We start from the raw sequence: 19,364 nt of genomic DNA on the forward strand, positions 1-19,364 counted from the left end.
CATCCTGAGATCTGCTCGTATTATCACCACTGAAGGGCCACTTCTCTGTCAAGGCAAGACATTCTACACACAGAGGAGTCTGCTAACTCTGGATGATCTTTTTTTTCCCCCCCACCCCATCGTCACGGTCCTGTCCACACCAATAGATAGAAGGGAAGTCATTCGCAACGGTCGCTAGCATCTCGATGATTCGTGTCGTCACTTCTGTGGCCCCTGTTCTCCGGTTCGGTCCCCTTACAGGTCGCCAGACGCGATGACGCTCTTTAGCCCGACGAGCGTCCTCGTGGGCTTCCTTCTCCTCTATCTGTCCTCCTTCCTCATCTTCGCCATCGTCCGCATCGCGACCGGAATCTCCATCCAACGAATTGGTTATTTCTCGCTCCGCCGCATCGCCTACGTTCCGCGGGAAGGGGTACACATCGAACTTCGGGGTCTTGGGCTGTCGTTACACCCTCCATCATTCGCGCAGCCGACATGGGTCAGTATCCGACTGACGGAGCTGAAGGTGACGGTGAAGCCGTCTGCTCTGGGCAGAGGGAAAGGCAATGCAGCTGAAACGGATGGGCTGGACCCCCCAAGCCATGCCGAGGTGGCGGATCAACAACCGGAGGACGAAAAGAGAGGCAGCCCATTGCAAGCTTCTACCACTTCGCGGAGTAAGACATGGGAAAAGTTGGCGCGGGTGAAGGAGCAGGTGAAGAAGCTGCATCGGAAAGTTCACTGGCTCAAACTGGTGGACGTTGTCGCTGTCAACACGACCATCAATTTCCTCGAGGCTGGTCAATTCCAAATCGGGTCGCTCTCTTTGGCGGTGGATACAAGGCGAAAGATGGTCGATCGAGGCAAGGTCTTCCGTCGGAAGATAGAGGAGCTCAATGAACCATGTCCAGCGGAATGGATTATGAATGTGCAAAACGTCCTGCTTGCGGTCGACGGCGGCGAGCCCACCGAACTCCTAGACCATGCCCAGATCAATATCCACGGCCTCCTCCACAAAGATCTCGATGGACTCCGGGACGCCTCGATTGCTTTGAAGATCGGACGACTACATCTACCCTACGACGAGCTCCGAACCGTGGCGCAACGGATGAAGCAGTTTCGCCAAACTCGACCGGAAGCCGCCGCCAATGATACCGACGACGAGATATCGTTTGCCGATTTTGTGGAGGAACTGGACAACCCTGGCAGTCGGGACGATGCAATTGTGCAGACGGTTGCGGACTCGAAAGAGTTCGCGAGTTCTCTCCTTCGCGGCATTCGGGAGATACAACTGGCCTTGAGCTTTTTCAGATTGTCGCGCGCGGTACAGCCTTCCTCGGCGACACAGAAACCCGTGTACTTGAATATCTCTTCTCATGAGATAGGTGTCGACCTACATCGAATGGACCAGAAGAGCCCAGCCCATCGCATGTATTTCCAGCGCGCAGACGTTGCACACCAGGCCCTTCTGGCCGCCATCTCTCTTTCGGTGAGTTTAGACGATAACTCGGGCGAGACCAATAACATTCTCTACATCCCCATGGCCACAACAACGATCAAGACTACCCTTCCTTCCAAGACTGTCAGCTCCTTTGACGATCGCAATGCGGAGGAGCGCAACACAAATATCCTGTTCGCCAATTTTGTCATCACATCGCCCTCTCTTGATCTGGAACCACAACATCTGTCCCGGCTGCTGGGCCTGGCTCAAGCCCGCGCATCGTCCTCGCGTGGAAAGAAACGGGATAACCACCGATTGATCTCGCGGCTGCTTCCCAAAGCGAATATCAAACTCTCCGTGCACGAACCGGTTATTCGACTGGTCCTCCCCCCCGATAAAGAAACAGCGGCTTCCGAGGAGGAGTACAATCTCTTGATATCCTCCATATCCACCATAGCACTGGATATAGAATCGTCCCATTCATCCGAGGGCGGTATACACTACTCTCTCTCGTCGGTGTACCGGGTGGCGTCTCACAAGCTGTATTACCAAACTCCCACCGGGGTCAAGCACAATCTGTTTACTACGGAGACTTTGGAGCTCAAAGTCCTGCTCAACGCGACCCCGGAGGTATGCGTGATTGCCACAGGCGCTCTGAATACTTGCTCTGCCCACATGGTCAATAGCGACGTCAACAGAGGCATTAGCCAAGTCGTTGATCAAATGCGAGCCCAGATGAGAAGCAAGAGGAGAGTCTCTGCATCGTTAGAAGAACGGAAACCAAGCTTAATCAGGCGTATCCCTCCCTGGTTGCTCAAGTTTCAGTTTGAGGCGTCGGGCCTCAGTCTGGAGATCGCCGGTGTTGATAGTAAGGTCTCGGGTCTTTCGCGCGGTGTCTCATTGCAAATGCAGTCTTGGACTGCTGAATACAGAGCTCAAAAATCTGAGCCGACTCACATCAGTCTTGTACGGCGACGCACTCCAAGTCACTCTACGATTGGCGATGAATCTCCGTTCCGATTCCCTCCAACTTCACCACCCAGACAGACTCAACAGGGTGCCGCTGATGGAAGACGGTTGGCTCTCCATGTCCGTGGCTTCGAAGGCTTTGTCATCGAGTCTGAAGACTATCTCGAGCCGGAGCCGTTCTTTTCGCTTCCGAGATTTGAGGTTGCTTTGAGCACCCTCAGTGACCGTCTTGGACCTATATTCCACATCAACTCGGTCTTCAAAGGCGTTTACATACAGTACTCCCTTTATCGTTATTACTGTGTTATTGTTGCAATGTCTGTTATTCAGGATGCCTTCATACACCGGCCCTCTGAGACTTCAGATCAGTCATCATCTGAATGGCGTTCAAAGGACTTTGCAGCGCCTCCATCTCCTCCCCTGTCACCCCTTCAGAGGAACGAGCTTGTTACTGTGGATGTCAGAGCTACAGTTGTCCAGATCAAGACATTCTTGCCCGCCGACCCTCCCATGATGCTCCAGATATACGGCCTGTCGGCTGGCTACCACCGTCTGACTTCTCCTTTCGCCAAGGCCCGCCTGGTTCGCTTACATGCCGAGGCTCCTAAGCTCAAAGGGATTTGGGTACGGATTATCGGCATGACAAATGTCAAGGCCAATCTACGCAAGATTAAATTAAAGCAGGGTCTCAATCTGGTGGACGAGAAGTCAATCGATCTCTGGGCTGACTTCATCCGCATCGGGGTCCCTCACCACATGATCATGCATCGTGTCTTCGACAACTGGGCCAACACACTGAAGGCACTCAAACAGCTGCACCATCGCTACAAAAATCGTTCGTCCGACTTCATCTCACCGAGGGAACCGGAAGCACCCAAGAAGGTGCCGCGGATATCACTGAAGACTAAGGCATTATTGTTCGAGCTTGAAGACGATGCATTTGAATGGAAGCTAGGCTGCATATACCGGACAGGGCTTCTGGAACAACGGCAGCGCCTGGCTCGAGAAGAGGCCTTTGAGATGAAAGTTCAAAAGATCAAGGATTCTGGGCAACGACGGACGTCGTCTCGGTTAAGAGCAAAGTCCAGCCATCGGACTCTTCGAAGCGAAAGAACGAGCTATGAGACAAAACGAAGCAAAAGTGCCGAACCGAAGCCGCGGACCCCTACGCAAGATACCAAGCGCAATCGGGGAAGTAAATTTCGATATGATGCAGAAGGGGCCGCCTGTCTGTCCGGCGAATCCAAGATCTCGGAAGAACAGGCGTGGACTCGTCTCCAGGAGCACAATGCCCGCTCGTGGAGGCAGAAGATCGACGCTGCTTTCCAGTTTCAAGGCACCTCAATCAAGGAGATCCGAAACCTCTTTTCCGGGGTGGATGACCTTCCTGAGGACATTGTCGAGACGGAGAAAACTCTCGCCATTCCAAATCGACCGGCTATCATGTCAGCTCTCATAACGGACCTGACACTACTCGTTGATAAGCCGTATTTCCCTATGGAGGAGTACCCTGCCTTCCTTCACAAGCTCGGCAAGGGAATTCCTCTCTCAACCCAATATGCCCTCATCGTCCCAATGAGTTTGAGTCTGGACATGGGTGAAGCTCGTGTCAACCTTAGAGACTACCCCTTGGACTTGTTACACATACCTGGTCTTCGTCCTGGTCAATCTCCTAGACTGTCTAGTTGGTCATTGCGGACCAATTTTGTCATTGCCGAAGAATATCGAGACTACAAATCATCGAGAAAGGTACAGGTCGAGCTCGTTCCCGCCACTGAGCTCTCTGATGGAACCACCAGCTCCCCCTTCATGATCGATGTGTGGCGGTCTGTGTCTCCTGTCAAGACCTATTCCGACCCTACCTTCGAGATCAATACTAGTCTTCCTACAAGTATCTCATGGGGCATGTCGTATCAACCAGTGATCCAAGACATGATGAAGATCATCGAGGGTTTCACAAAGACCGAGATTGACCCATCGGAAAGAGTCGGGTTCTGGGACAAGATCCGGCTCAGCTTCCACTCTCGTATTCGAGTTCTATGGAAGGAAGATGGCGATGTCCATTTGCGCCTCAAAGGTTCTCGTGACCCGTACGTGGTCACTGGCTTTGGGGGTGGATTTGTCATGTGCTGGCGCAAAGATGTGAAATGGGAAATCCACACCAGTGACGATCCCAAGGAGTTTATGAGCGTGACCAGTGGGGAATACGTACTAGCGATCCCGGACTACAGCAACGAAGCTCGTTATGCGCAGGATGCCACCACACAGGATCTGGAGACCACCTCTGCTTCTAGTGAGTTCAAGAACGCAACACACTTCAAGAAAGTTGTGATGAAGCTGTCTGGTGATGTGCGCTTGGTTGCCGGTCTGGTTTTTGAAAGGAATGTCGATGAGGACAATCGGTCCTTCGACTTCAGGCCACACTACGATGTTATCCTCCAGAACCCGGAGTTTATTGATGCGGCGCAGCGACAGGTACCGTGCTATCTATCTTTTTGGGGGTGAAAAAACCATATAAGCTAACTGTTGATATTATAGGACTATGACGCCTATCGTGGATTCCGGAGCAACCATATCCATCTTTCCATCTCGGTCGTCGCCCCCGTGAGTCGAGATTGGGCCGTGGATCACCTTCAGCCCACTGCTAGTTATAACACAGTTCACTTAACCCCCCGGTTTTTCACCCACTTCTTCAATTGGTGGTCTTTGTTCTCGGGTGTTATGTCTCTTCCCGTTCGTCAAGGTCCTCTCTGGCCTGGCATCACCAAAACCAGCAAGAAGTTCAACCGTCATCTTGCAACTGTCAAGTACAAGCTGCTTCTTGCCCCTTTGTTTGTAGCCCACATGTACAAACACAAGGATCGCGAGGATTACGCCGAAGCTGTAGTCACAGCAACTGGGGTGAAGGTTCGCTTGGACTGTCTCAAGCTCGACGTCCACCAAAGACGAGAGCAAATCAAAACCGTGGCCAGAGGTCGCTTGAAGCAAACAAAGGCAAGCGCAATGCGAATCAACCAGGCTCAACTAGATTTGCAAGCAGCAGATTTCAGGGCCGTCTCGGCGAGTATCGAAGGCACGAACTTCGATGACATTGCGAAAAATGGTGACGATATCTTGTCTTCATTCCAACAGCCAGTTCCTTCGGTCGATTTGTCACGATTTACAATCCCTGACCAGAATCTTGACTGGATTGACATGGATGACTTTGTAGAGCTTGACTGGATTCTACCTCAAGAATCCAATCCCCGAACGCACATATTGCCTCTTGCCTTCACACCCCGTTTCACCTACTTCCGCCAGACCGATCACGACGATATGACTCCGGATCAGACGGGTTATAGCCGGTTTGGAAATGAGCCCACTCATGAGTGCGTCATGTCCGAGAGCAATGAGCCTCGTCGCGTACAAATGGAGCTCATCAGAGACCGCCTCGCGACTGTTGAGGCACAGATCCAGAATTTCGATCGTCAAATTGGTGAACATGAACTTCGCATGGCGAGGGAAGTGGATCACGATGCCGAGCTCAAGAGGGAATATGACGATTTCGTCAAGCAGGCTGAATCACTTGCGCGTCGGCGTACTTTTCTCGCCAACGGTCTCCGTCGTCTTGAAGTACAGCTTGCACGCGAAGATAAGTTGCCTATGGACAGAAAGCCCGAAACTTTCGCGAGCGATAGTTCATTCCGCTTGGGCGCCGACACAGATTCAACTAAGGAGGGCAAAGAAGCGGATCTTCACGGGTTGTATTCGTCCCCCAACGACGAATACGCCAGCGATTTCAACAACCGCTTTCTGATTCATAACATGCAGCTGAAGTGGAACAACTCGCTCCGTAATATCATGCTGCGCTATATCCACCAAGTGAGCCAGAGGCGCGGTTTCGTATACTATATGTCCCGCAGGGCCGTCAAGTTCATCATCGACATTGTCGACGAACAAAATAAGAATAACCGCAAGCGGTCCAAGATGTTCAAGGACTCCTCGCGACGGCCTTCTACAACAGATACCGATGAGGACTCTGTGGAGGATCGTATCGAACAACTACTAAACGATGCCAAACGGTTTGTCAATGCCGAGGAAGAAGAAAGCATCGACACGAGCCGAACTCAATCGGATTCGGACAATTCAAGTGAGAATATCGCGCCGGAGTTCACGCCGCAGCACAGCTATTACTTGCGCCTGATTGCGCCACAGATTCAGCTTCAGAGCGAGAAGAATCAGAAGTCAGTTGTCTTAGTTGCTGCCAGTGGCATGCAACTCAAGGTCATCTCCATCATGGACAAAGAGCGGGTTTCCGATGATGTTAGCGGTCTAGTGCAACGGCGCTTCTCCCTTGACATGGACGGAGCTCAGTTTTTTGTCGCCACCCAGAAGAACCTCCTGAATCACTTGCAGTTTTATGCTGGTAATAAGTACGGCAACTCTCCGGGGTCCGCGTGGCCGCCCTGGCTGACCCTCGAGGCCATGTTTGATTTCGAACTGAGCCCGTTTGGTTTCTCAAGGATTGTTCAAAAGACTTCAGCCAGCCTGAAGTATGACAAATACAACAATCTCCGTCTGAAGTACAATGAGGAGGTGGCTAAAGGGCACCCTGGGAAAGACGTCGGGCCAGATGGTCAAGAGACGAGAATGGATCAAATCCGTGTCGACTTCCCTCATTTCCGGGCTATCTGTGACTCGGCAGAGTACTACTCTATGTACATCATCGTTCTGGATCTTTTGCTCTACAGTGAGCCATTAGAAAAGGTTCGAAACGAACGTCTAGAGCGGATTCTTCTCACTTCAGACTTCAGCGATCTGCGGGGCGCTCCGGAAATGGTATTCAAGCTACAATCTCGCATTCGACAGCTAGAAGAGATCAAGGAGCATTTCCAAATCAATGCCAAGTACTTGGATAAGCATGGCTGGGAAGATCGGATGGTGTTGGAACAAGATGTGGCACAGTGCGAAGACGAGCTATTCTTTCTGATGAAGGCGATCACCACGTCCCAGAGGCGAATGGAGCCGACCATGTCTCAGACGAACGGCATCTTACGCTGGAACATCTCCGCATCCGAGGTTGTCTGGCATCTCATGAAAGACCAGTCCCAGCCATTGGTCGAATTCCAGCTACGGAATGCCGAGTATGACCGCACGGACAACAGCGATGGCTCCAACCACAATCTCGTGGCTGTTGAGCGGCTATATGGCTTGAACCTCCTGCCGGATGCCATCTATCCCCAGATCATCGTACCGTATCTCGACCAAGTTAAGAACCTAGACGAGCCGGATGACTATATGATCCGGGTCAAGTGGCACATGCTGGAAGCCGTTGCTGGCATTCCTGTGCTGGACGATTTCGAGGTGTCTCTATTCCCGCTCAAGATCCAGTTGGAGCACGAACTTGGCCAGAAGGTCTTTGAGTACATCTTCCCCAATGTGGGCTCTGGTGCTTTTGACGGCGGGTTTTCCCCTTTCATGATCAAGAATATGAAACCCTTGGAGGCCTCGGATTCGGAAGCGGATGAGGATAGTTCATCCCCGCCTGTGAGTGCACGTGGCACGAACGACATCTCTACTGAGGACCTGCATATGACCAAAGGGCCCGGTGCGATTGAGCTCAGATTACACCCCACGCTTTCGTTGGCCGACGACGCCAGACCCAAGTCACAGCATAGCTCGCATAACCTCAAGGGTCTCGCGCTGGCACCCCTGCACAAGGAAAACCGAGCGAAGGATCCGAAGGATAGCAATCGGCTTGGGCCATCCCAGACGGGCCGCCCTACAACAAGTGCAAGTACACTGAGCAAGAAAAAGTCAGTCGAGAGCATGCGGATGCTAGTGAGGCAGCCTACGGACAAGTCCTTCATGAATGGCTCGAATACCAATGTGGGCGAAGACAAAGGCAAGAAATTCGCTCTGATTCCGGTCAAGGGCGGTAAATCCAAGGAAATGCAAGACGACTTGTCCCAAATGATGTCCCGTGCATCCAGCTATATGACGCTTGCTCATGTCAAGGTGCACGACGTTGTACTGTGCCTGAGTTACAAGGGTAAAGGAGAGCACAATCTGGAAGACCTGCATGACTTCGTCTTCCGCCTGCCGGTTTTGGAATACCGGCACAAGACCTGGTCCAACTTGGACCTGGCTTTGAGACTCAAAAAGGATGTTATCAAAGCCCTCATCTCCCATGCACCTGCAATCCTTGGCAACAAATTTTCCAACCACCGCCCCTCGAAGCAGCAGCTGAAGCGCTACCGCGAGCTTGCCAGTTCATCCCAACTACTCCAGGGTACAGACAGTGCGGCCAATACCGTGTCCGATAAGAGCCGCAGCCAAGTCAGCTATGATTCCAATAGCGAGTATTCTGAATCGCCGTCGCAGCGCTCCATCCAATCGGGGACTTCCCCACTTGCGCGGTCACAGTCGTTGGGCTCGAGCATGCTCAGTGTGCAGGACCAAGGGACGCCATTCGACGCGCGCTCCGTGAACGATGTGGATGTCGATGCCCGCTGGGAGGTATGTCTTCCGCCTCTCGTCCATTTCAGGATCGTCACTGACTATACCACAGCAATCTCGCAGGGTTGTGAACCCTCCTCCAGGCAGGCCAATGACATCGGGACAGGTAATGGTGAGGTCGGACACCAAGATTTGGAATGGGCCGCCGGATGAAAGGTACTTCATCATGTTTATTGCAAATAAGGAAAGACTTTGTGCTAACTGACTCAGCGGCAGTTCCAGGTCGACGATCCGCAACATTGGCCGCAAGTTGCTGCCCTCGCGGAAACAATGAACTCCCTCCTCATCCTCCTCCTCTCTGCCCTCTCCTCTCTCTCTCTCTGCCTGGCTGTCTGTCTGTCGGTCAACTCGCTTCAACAGATCGTCTGTGAGCGCACACATCGTGCTCCGCTCAAAAATATCCCCCCTTCAACCCTCATCATCTCACCACTGTTCACCCTCCCCTCCAAAGTTCCCTCCTCTCCGACCAAAACCGCGTTGCCATTTGATTTGCCTTTTGTTTCCAATAGCGAGCATTCTCACTTGAGCATCTTGTGCCATGAGATACCCCGGAGCAAGTGGGTTGTATATGGGCGTCAATATCTCCGGTTCATTTCCCGTCTTATTTATCCCTGGGCCATTACCATAGACTTTGATACAACGGGGTTGTTCTTTGTGTGTTTTATTTTCTTTCTCATCTTCCCTCCTGTTGTGTCTTAATCTACTCTACCTCTTTGAGTCATCGAGCGTGCCTATGTCGCCTTCGCTCGGTGCGTCTATACTCCCCTTTCTTCTTTCCTCAATTCTTTTCTGCTGCTTTTCATTCCTGTCTGTTGGTATGGGATGGGTGATACGGCGGTTACAAACGGCATTAGATCTTGCATTTTATCGGGTAAGGGGGTGTAGGTATACTTCTTTGGGTTTTCCCCGGTATTCTTTCGCAGTATATATATACATATATATAGGTATATTTCAGGGCGCTGTTTGCGCTGGGCTAGCAATTTGCATTCGCGTACTGGGACCATGGACAGATGGATACTAAGGATCTGAGGCTTTCTTCTTTAATTCTGTCTGCACGCTTGGATTCTCGTGCGCAGGATAGGTTGGGGATGAAGTCTCAAGTGAAAATGATAATACATATTGCTGAACTGCAAGTGAAAGTGAAAGTGAGACAAAACTAAGTGAAAACAGCTTGGGTATCTATACACATATCACGCGTTGCATCATCATAAGGTTCTGCCTTTTTTTTTGGCCATGACCTCTGCCAGGCCTCTATTACTTCTATCCCAACGCCGAATGCATGTCGTGTTATAGGAAACAAACGCCCATCTCGTTCACACCAAGGTCGGGGTATGTAGAAAGGAAAGGAAAAGAAAAAAAAAAACCAATGGCGCTAGACATTCGAATGCCCATCCGACGGCGTAGTCGGCGTCGGCGGCTTCTCCTTGTTGCCCCAGGGTAGGAAATTGGGCAGATGGTCCTGGACAGACTCGAGGCGGGTGCGTGGGGTCGGCGCGCTGATGTCGTCGGTGTAGGTGGGCACGGCTCCCTGGCCGCGGTGCGCGCGCCAGGCTTCCTTTTCGCGGCGGAGGTCGCTTTTCACCCAGGGGATGGTGATGAGGGTCCAGACGCCGGCCCAGGCGAAGGGGAGGGACCAGCCCAGCTGGGATTGTTAGTGTGATGTTGAGGGTTTGGTTGGGGGGGTGGGCTTACGGTGTACGCGACGGGTGTGGAAGTGGTGAAGATGATTGCGGTAATGGCTGCGGCACAGACGATGGATCCGCCGGCCCAGAAGATGTTCATTTCGAAGAGCATGCGTCGGAAGTACGGGCTGGACAAGTATCGGTTGCGCAAGGCGTGGCGGTAGATCTGGCCGCCGCCGCCGTCGACGGCAACGACGTCCTCAATCATGACGTAGAGGGCCGTGGGCATCACGGAGCCCTTAGGAGTAGAGGAAATGCGGAAGGGGGCTCTGACGCCGCATATGCGAAGGATGTCGAGCAGGAGGTAGACGCTGCCGAAGTAGAACATCACGGTGGGTAGGACCATGGCGACGAGGCGGACTGTTCGAGTCGGGAGTTAGGCATTGCAAGAGGAATTGATTGGGGATATGACGTGGGAACATACCATATGGTTCGTCAGGCACCGTACCACTAAATAGCATTGTCAGTTACCTTTGCCTCTTGGAGGGAGAGCGGACTTGCGTCGCTTACACGATGAGCTCCACTGCCAGGATCAACCAGACGATTGTGAAATTGATCTGGAAGAAATCCAACTATCCGAGTATCAGCATCTGCGCGCAGAATATTCCATATATAGCCACGTATTTCCTGCACTTACCCATGATTTCCTTGCGTTCAAGGGTCGTGCCCGAGAGTCCTTGCGGAATAGGTTGTAGAGACGGTAGAAGTACTCAAAGACGGAGATGCCTCCCAGGGATGCGGTCACGATGGAGAAGACTGTACACAGATGGCATAGTCAGCATCAGGCCTCGGATAAAACCACCGCATATATTGAATCCGGACTTCACACTTACCCACATTGTGCGATAGATCCGTGGCGTACCACAGGGCCCAGTAGAGAACAAGAGGCTGAGCTAACGTATCAATCACAAACAACGTCCAAAAAATGGCGATGGACTTCTTCCGAGTATGCAGCGAGTAGGGCAGTGGAGGAGGCTCGAGAGGCACCGTGGTTGTCGTTTCTTCTTCCATCAGTCAAGAGTGGCGATTTTGTCGTTGGGTTGGAGTGGTGAGTGATACTTCGGAGATGGGGAGGGGGAATATACCTAAGGTAGTGGTTAGATGAGAAGACTGGAGGGCATGGCGGCGCGAAGAGGGCAGTGAAGGGAAATGATTGCACTGGAATGTTTTTGGGGACTCTATGAAGAGAGGCGATATGGTAATGCTTTATCATATCATAATTATGAGCTAGCTGGATTGACATTTCGGAAGAAACGGGAGGATTTTATTTATGATTACTATCGTTGTATCTGCCCCGGGCCTGGAAGCCTCAGGCTCACAGGCTCACAGGCTCACCACCTGACGTAACCGGGTCAGGTGCGGATGATGTCATGGTGTTGCTGGGCTGACTAACCCTCGTTGGTTCTATTGTTGTTGTTTGTTGGATGCACTCTTCTTAGTCTCAGATTCCCTTCCAGATGAGATGAGGCTAGGATGATCCAATCGTGCAGAAATGATTGATGATGATTGCAGCTGTCATCAGTCCGGGATGTCTCTGTAACTGCTTCCAACATATACTTCTCCGCCGGCCGAACGTGCTAATGTGTGGTCGAGGTTCTCTGACAGAGTCCTCGGCCAATGTCAGCCCAGGCACTAACGGCTGCTAATGGATCTGCACAATCAAGTAACTATCCGACTTTTGTGATATCTCATTTTCGTGCAGGATACAGAATAGTCTGATCCAGCATCGGCCACAGGACCACTGACGGCGCCGAGTCTCGGCGAGGTTGGGATACCATGAAAATCCGACTAGTCGATTCTGATAGAGCCCGGCCGATCACTCCACCAATCTGCATTGAAAGATTCAAAATAGCTCATATAACCCAATTAGAGCATTGTCTAACATCCAATGGCAAGGTGTCCGAGTGGTCTAAGGAGCACGGTTCAGGAACTGAACCTCAAAACTGATTCATCAGTTTCCGTGTCTCGAAAGGGGCGTGGGTTCGAATCCCACCCTTGTCAATTCTTTTCATTTTTGTTTTTGTATCATGTTTAACATATCAGCTTCCGTTTACAGTGCTACAACAAGATACTCTATTATTCCGACCAGATGTGATTGATACATCATACAACCAAGTCCATCATCGTCATACTATCCCTCAGAATCGTAACTCCATACGCAGGTCACGTGCCCCACCGCTCCCTGTAATCCTTTTCCGTCCGACTCTTTCTTTTCTTTTTTTCCCCTACGCCGGCGGTTCGAATCTCGTCTCTTCCTTCACTTTCTCATCGTCAACTGCAGAATCTTTTTTTTTTTTCTTTCTTTATTCCCCCAGGCCATGGATGCTATGAGATAGGGCATTCGACAGGTCTTCAAAGTTGCTTGTTCCCGTGAAACCATGGAGACAAGATGGCACCAAGCTTACAGGATCTGATTGATCATCTTCTCGCCGAGATTGCGCTCTGTGGCGATCAAGGTACGTGTGCACATGTCACTACTATCATCCGCTATAACGTATATATTTATATAAACTGTTGTTGTTCCTCATTTCCCCCCTGCGTGTTTCACCAACATCTCGACTAGCCCAAGCATATATGGCCCGTCCAATAAGATCGTTGTCCATCTTCGACCCTTCCACTATATTATCATCGCAGCTATTCCTTCCTTCTCATCCTATATGCTTTTCTGGCACAACAGCTATGCTTTCGATCATCTAGTCTCGCCGATCACGCCTTTGACCCTAACTGACGCTCCCTCTAGGCGCATCTCCCGCGGATATTTTGACTTTCATCGACGCATTCTATGCCAAGGGGACACAAGAATCAACGATCCGAAGTCAGACTGTTGATCGCCAATTCCAAGAAAAAGTCTGGTCGTGGTTGACCAGACACCCAGAGGTTTCAGTCGGCAAAGAAAGAGAGCAGAATCACCTGAGCCTCAATGATGCCGAAAACCTTGTACGAGAGGCGGATGCTGAGCATCCCATCCGGGTCTTTGTCTCCAGGGAAAGGACCTGGCTTGCAATCACCGGTCATGAACCGGACGAGACCAAGGTTCTTCCCATGGAGTTTGCTCTCCTCTCTATCATTGCGTCTCACAAAGCGAACGGGATCGTCCAGACCGATTTGGTGAAGTTAAGCGGCCAGGACAAGCGCTCGGTTCCGAAACGAACGGAGATGTTGCAGCAGAAGGGTTATATTGAGAAAAGAGCAATTCAGATTAAGGCTGCAAGGACTAGCCTGTGCACTCTGCGCAAGTTCTCCAAGCCAGATACCTCCACAGCCGATACAGGTTCTGCTCGTAGACTGGAATCAAGGCTCCAAGAAGAGAGAGTCATCGACTACAAGGACTTCACTGATCGGCTCTTTGCGATTCTTCGGGAATACAGGATCATTTCCCGTAACGATCTCAAGAACCTCTTGGGATTCGCCGACCTTTGGCGCTGGAAAATCCTCTCTCGAGCTCTGCGCAAGTTCGAACGGATTGGTGTGCTGAAACGTGTCAGGGCAGCATCACAATATGCGGATACCTTTCGAAAGTTGCACCCCTGTGTGATGCTCATTCGGGAGCCGACAGAACGAGATTTCGACCTTTTCCACGAATACAGCCAGAATATTAACGCGGATCTCGAGCAAGAAGATGGCATAGAGCTGGATGAGGGTGAAGATAATGCAGCTACGTCGACGGCGGCCGACAATAAGCCAGTCAGTATGGTCAGGCAGGAGGAAGATGTCGAAGAGGTGGGCCGGATGATCCCGGTTTGGTCTCCTGACCGTAACATTCACAATCAAATATTCGAGGTTGTTGACCAAGCCGGGATCTCTGGCGTTACAAATCAAGTGAGCTCGCCGGAGACCTGCCATTGAAGCGCCCTTGCTAACCCAAGTGCAGCATATTCTGCGAGTGGCCTTTGGGAGTTTCTTCCGTCGGCCCCTGGAAAATACGTTAACTCGCCTAGTGGAATGCTGGCAATTGTCTCAGCCATTACACCTGCGCCACCTCGCCATCGTGCGCGATACCGCACTGGAGAGGACAATCACTCACTACGTTCACTATTCCACGGCGAACTTTCAAAAATTGGTTGACGCTGGAGAGGCGTCATGGGAGGCCGTCGAATTTGTGCCGAAGAACAGTAAAGCAGACGCTCTCAAAATACCACCGGTGGACGCCATCCCGGAGTTGGATGAATACGGATTACCTGTAGCTGTCCCCACGAAGGAACTTCTTCACAAGGGCAATGCGTCGCTCCTGGCGAGTATTGTGGCTGTCAACCCATCGGATTACTCTTGCACCGGAAATGATCCCGTAGCAGTTCGGCTGAAGGATGGCACATATGGTGAGTCGAAGACACAGAAAAAAACACGACCATTGTTCAGTGCGTCACTAATACCTGCTTGTCATGTAGTCATCCGGTATGGGGTACCATCAACCCCACAAATTCCCCTGCCAGAGGTGAGACAACTCGGGCGTCCAAAGGGCACACCAAACAGATTGAAGCCGAAAACCGAAGATCTGTCAGAAACAGAGGCGGAAATTGTCGTGACAGATGCTTCAGTTATTCGGCGCATGAGGAAAGCTCAACGTGACGCTGAGAGGTTCCGAGGGATGTCCGAAAAGGAGAAACTCAAGGCCATGGGGCTGGACGAGACATGGACCGAGTATAGTGTTCTCCTCATAGAACGGACAGAGCCTGGAGTGTACATCACACCTCGCGGTCGCCGTCGGCCAGCAGGGAAACGGCAAGGTCGTCCAAGAATTTCACGCCTTGCTGTCTTTAAGTCGCCCAAGCTGGTATCTCTGCCTTGGTTTGTCGAGGAACCGGAGGCCGAGAGGGCTGATGAAGCTATCTTTACCAGTCAGCCGGTCTCTCGAGCCCAAAGTATCGACCAAACCCCGATGACTTCCTTCACCGCCATCAATGGCTCTGCAAGAAAGTCAATCCCTCCAGATACGACCCCCTCAAAGGGGAGGAAAAGAAGAGTGCCAAGCCTCACCTCTTTTGAAGCAAATGCCGAGCAGAACCATGACAGACCATCCAAACAGCGACGTCTTAACGAGGCGGATGTGTCTGAGGATGTTATGACTGATGCCCTAGCCTCAGAGACTCCGTCGATCACCGATCGCCCTACTGACGTAGCTGATAAAGCTTCTTTTCAAACGAAGCGCAAAAGACAAATGTCTCCGGACCCTACTTCGATCGACCTTGATGTCCAAGAGGCGGGCATCGGCTTGCCACGACCATCACCCCAAGCAGATGAAAATGTGAGGCACATGCCGCCGCGGAATGACATGTCCTTTAAAACACCGTCCAAAAAACCTCGAGTTCAGAGAAATCAAAGGTTGCAGGGTCCTGCAGTTGCCTCAAGCCCCCCGCCAGCAGTGACGGTAGAAAACATCTCGATGCTGCCGCCTCCGCCTCCAGACTTGGCCGAAGCCGAAAATCGAGAGGACCATCGGATCGCCACAGAAATAACTGATGCACAGGTTGGAGATACGGTTCAGGACAGCGGTGCGGCAGCCGAGGAGGGGCCTGCAGTCCCCGCAGGTACAGAGGTGAAGGACGAAATACCGGCAGCCGATGCTGTAGACTCAAGGCCAGTTGATGGACCGCAAAACATTAGCAAACAGTCTGAAGCTTCCCAGACACCGGATCAACAGGGAATTCGGACAAAACGGTCAAAAGAGAAGGGGGGATCCGTCGCTGTGTTGCGAAGGTCTATTGTCATGGATATTGTGGAGAAAGCAGGGGGCGCGTATCCTATGGGTACCGAAATATGGTATCCATTTGCGACCGCCTGGCGGAAGACGAAGTACAAAGAAAAGCCCGACATGCGAACAGTCAAAGCCTCCATCAAACATTTAGTGGATGGGGGCAAACTGCGCCAGTTCACTTTCAGCGGACGAGACAGCAAGGGGATCATGGTAACAAAGAGCATCATCGCAAAGCCCGAGCTGCGGGCTGATGATCCTTTTATCAAAGACCTGCAGCACAAAATGCTTACCACCGAGGATCGATACTACTTCCCACCGAACGTTGAAAGGGACCCTATATTGACCAAGGGCAGCTTGAAGTCTGTACCAAAACGAGAAGCCACCAAGCCAGGCCAAGTTCCCATCGAGCATGGAGTCACGGTACATTTGCACCAAAAGCCCGCCTTCGTGCTAGCGCATGAGCAAAAGACGGGGCGGCTCATACAGCGACGTTTACTGCAGCGCCTTCAGGATACAGAGATCCCACGACCTTCCGGGGTGGTGCGACTTGCAAAGCTCCAAAGACGGGAAGCACCTGGTTCCTTGGCACGTAATCTGACGTCCATTGCCCGGCCGACTCGAAAGCGTGTTCTGAAACCTCGAACGGCTGCTGATACTTTGACCGGGGAAGCACCGCCTGATGATGTTACCCGCAGGAAGAGACGTCGTTGGGTGCCCATCTCTCTCATGGCACCTTACGCGATGTTCATGAACCCGGTACAGACTTTCAATCGGAGGACTGGGACCTTCTCAACGGATGCCGGGCTCGCGGCACTTCAGGCTGCAGCCATTGCACGTATAAGGGCAGCCTTTAGATTACCAAAGTCCCTTGATGATCTGTTGGACCAAACAAGGCGGCGCCCGATGGACTACTCTGGGACCTTAGACCCGCGGACCTGCAGATTCTTCTGGGACACCAACGTTATCTTGAGGTGGGAACTTCAAAACGAGGAGTTCATTCAGGGCAAACTTGCGGATGAAGGTGTAAGCGATCTCTGCTACATCAACCAGACGATCGAGGATTTCCCCGAGGAGGTCCCGATAGAGGGAGACATCGACTTCGAAATTGATCAGAGTGCCTTCCCTGTGGTCCGGCAACGCAGGATCAGGAGACTTAGACAAGAGCTTCCCCGTTCGCTGTCACCTGAGGGCCAAGTCGCCGCTCTAGAGGAGCCGGAGATGTCAGAAGAGCTCTCAGAATCAGAAATATCATCCGATTCCGAAGATTCTGATGATTCGTTGGAGGCGCTGGATCTCCTATTCTCCTCGGATTTGCGCAGACGGCGCAACGACTTCGTGCCGCAAAGCCGCCGATTGGAGAAATTGAATGTGTCGATGACAACAAAGAACGATGATGCCTATGCAGCGGCTCAGGCAAAGATCTCAGCTCGACAACCCCTTCGTCGAAACCGGGTCGGTCAGAATTTGCCACGCCTGGTCCAGGAGAAGATCATGACTGCTATTGTAGTGGTCCGGACGTTGGCAGGAGGCCACGAAGGCAAGAATGTCGACTGGGTTCTAGTGTCCAACAGTTTCCCCGACCAGGATCCGAAGGTCATCGCGGAGAGAGGCAAGAATGTCCTCAGCCGAAATCGATTGCAAGTAGCCAAGATGCAGAGCGATTTCCAGGAGCGATTTATCGAGGCATATGCGACTGGTCAGGTTCCACCAATCGACTACGACGACTTGGAAGGCTATGATTGGGAGGCGGTCGTTGACTGGGCACATACGCAGCTGGATATCCCCAAGTCCGAGAAGCTACCGGACCTTCCTGCCACGCGAGAACAATTCGACACTGTATTCGAGCTGCGTGAGGAGCCACCGGCCACACTGGGCGAACTCTACGAGACTGCCCATGGAGTCACTGTGAACCGTAAACGTGCTCTGTGCGCTGGCGTTCCTTTCGCTATCCCCCTGCCCGAGAAGCCAGCCCAACTCACCCCCCGGCAGACGGAGCTGGCCCGTTTGGAAGTAGCCAAGACTTGGGTCCGGGCTAACATCGTTGCCCCGGAGGAAACCTACCGGCCAGTGGAGGCCCGGCAAGCACTCGCGAACTTCGGGGGCCGCCTGGTCGACGATGCACTGCAGTCCCTGACGACAGAGCGGATCGTCTCACAGGGCAATCGCGGCCGCATCACCCCGGGTCGCAACTACGACATCACCGAGTTCTTTCTGCACACGCTGGGCCGCCGGCGCAACATCGAGGTGACGCAGCTCCGGCGCGCCACACGGTTCAAGATGAAGACGCTGGACCCGGCGCTGCGGAGCACGGGGTCGTTCGCGATCAACTACCACGCCGAAGACGGCGACATACTAGCGCTGATCAACCTCGCCGCGGAGCGCCGCATCGTGCTCAAGCCACAGGACCCGCCGCGCGACAAATTCGGCCTGACGGACGGCGGGTACCTGACCCGGCAGATCGACAAGATGAAGCTCTGGTTCGTCGTCAAGGCACACCCCGTCGACGGGTCGTACGCGTACGGCAACCCGCTCCGCGAGAAGATCGCCAGCACGCCCCCGCCATGTCCGCCGCAGTACACCACTGCCGCCGCCGCTGATGGCCAGGCCGCGCCCGCCAAGATCCCGCTCTGGTACGACATCCACGGCACCTTTGTCGAGGTGCTCTGGGAGCTCGCCGTGGCGGCCGTGGTGGGCATTGTCGCCGTGCGGCCGGGCATCAGCGCCGACGGGGTCGCGAGCATGGTGCAGCCGTCCATGGGAGCGTGGGAGGTGCTGCTTCTGTTGAAGTGGATGGCGGATGTTGGTGTTGTACGGGGGGATCTTATCGAAGAGGAGGAGGACGTGAGGCGAACAGGGTGGCATGTACAGGAATGGTGGTGGATGGTGTTGGCGTGATGTTGGATTTGTCCATTTGACCTGTCTGGATCTATGTACACTGTCAACGTGGAGTAGAATGTACGATTGAATTGGGTTGAGTCAAGCAGCGGAGAACCAAGGGCGTAGGGGATCCGTCAACGTGGGATATCGATACAGGGGATACTCAGGTGTAAGAAATAAATAATCAAGATATCCTGTACTTACTACTCCGTACTCACCTGACAAA

General features: G+C 52.6%; 3 protein-coding genes and 1 non-coding gene across 4 annotated transcripts, besides 1 other annotated feature; 3 read left to right on the top strand and 1 right to left on the bottom strand.

The window, feature by feature from the left end:
• Positions 1-253: 253 nt before the first annotated feature.
• ACLA_075340 (FMP27 family protein) lies at positions 254-9,161 on the top strand (the record flags this gene model as incomplete). Its single annotated transcript, XM_001275921.1, has 4 exons — positions 254-4,864; positions 4,928-8,887; positions 8,940-9,043; positions 9,104-9,161. The coding sequence occupies 4 exons, from the start codon at positions 254-256 to the stop codon at positions 9,159-9,161; spliced, it is 8,733 nt and encodes a 2,910-aa protein (XP_001275922.1).
• Positions 9,162-10,259: 1,098 nt separating this feature from the next.
• ACLA_075350 (uncharacterized protein) lies at positions 10,260-11,580 on the bottom strand (the record flags this gene model as incomplete). The annotated part of the gene is made up of 6 exons (XM_001275922.1): positions 10,260-10,529; positions 10,580-10,929; positions 10,994-11,019; positions 11,080-11,141; positions 11,207-11,325; positions 11,403-11,580. The coding sequence occupies 6 exons, from the start codon at positions 11,578-11,580 to the stop codon at positions 10,260-10,262; spliced, it is 1,005 nt and encodes a 334-aa protein (XP_001275923.1).
• Positions 11,581-11,879: 299 nt separating this feature from the next.
• Positions 11,880-11,903: a microsatellite.
• A 556-nt stretch (positions 11,904-12,459) lies between these two features.
• ACLA_075360 lies at positions 12,460-12,570 on the top strand. Its single transcript has one exon. It is a non-coding gene; the product is annotated as a tRNA-Leu (tRNA).
• A 388-nt stretch (positions 12,571-12,958) lies between these two features.
• Positions 12,959-19,156, top strand: ACLA_075370 (putative TFIIIC transcription initiation factor complex subunits Tfc3; the record flags this gene model as incomplete). The annotated part of the gene is made up of 4 exons (XM_001275923.1): positions 12,959-13,025; positions 13,310-14,388; positions 14,441-14,885; positions 14,955-19,156. 4 exons carry the CDS (start codon positions 12,959-12,961, stop codon positions 19,154-19,156), a joined length of 5,793 nt encoding a protein of 1,930 aa, XP_001275924.1.
• Positions 19,157-19,364: the final 208 nt, after the last annotated feature.

Source organism: Aspergillus clavatus, genomic scaffold, assembly GCF_000002715.2.
Source record: "Aspergillus clavatus NRRL 1 1099423829791 genomic scaffold, whole genome shotgun sequence".
Lineage (NCBI taxonomy): Eukaryota > Fungi > Ascomycota > Eurotiomycetes > Eurotiales > Aspergillaceae > Aspergillus > Aspergillus clavatus.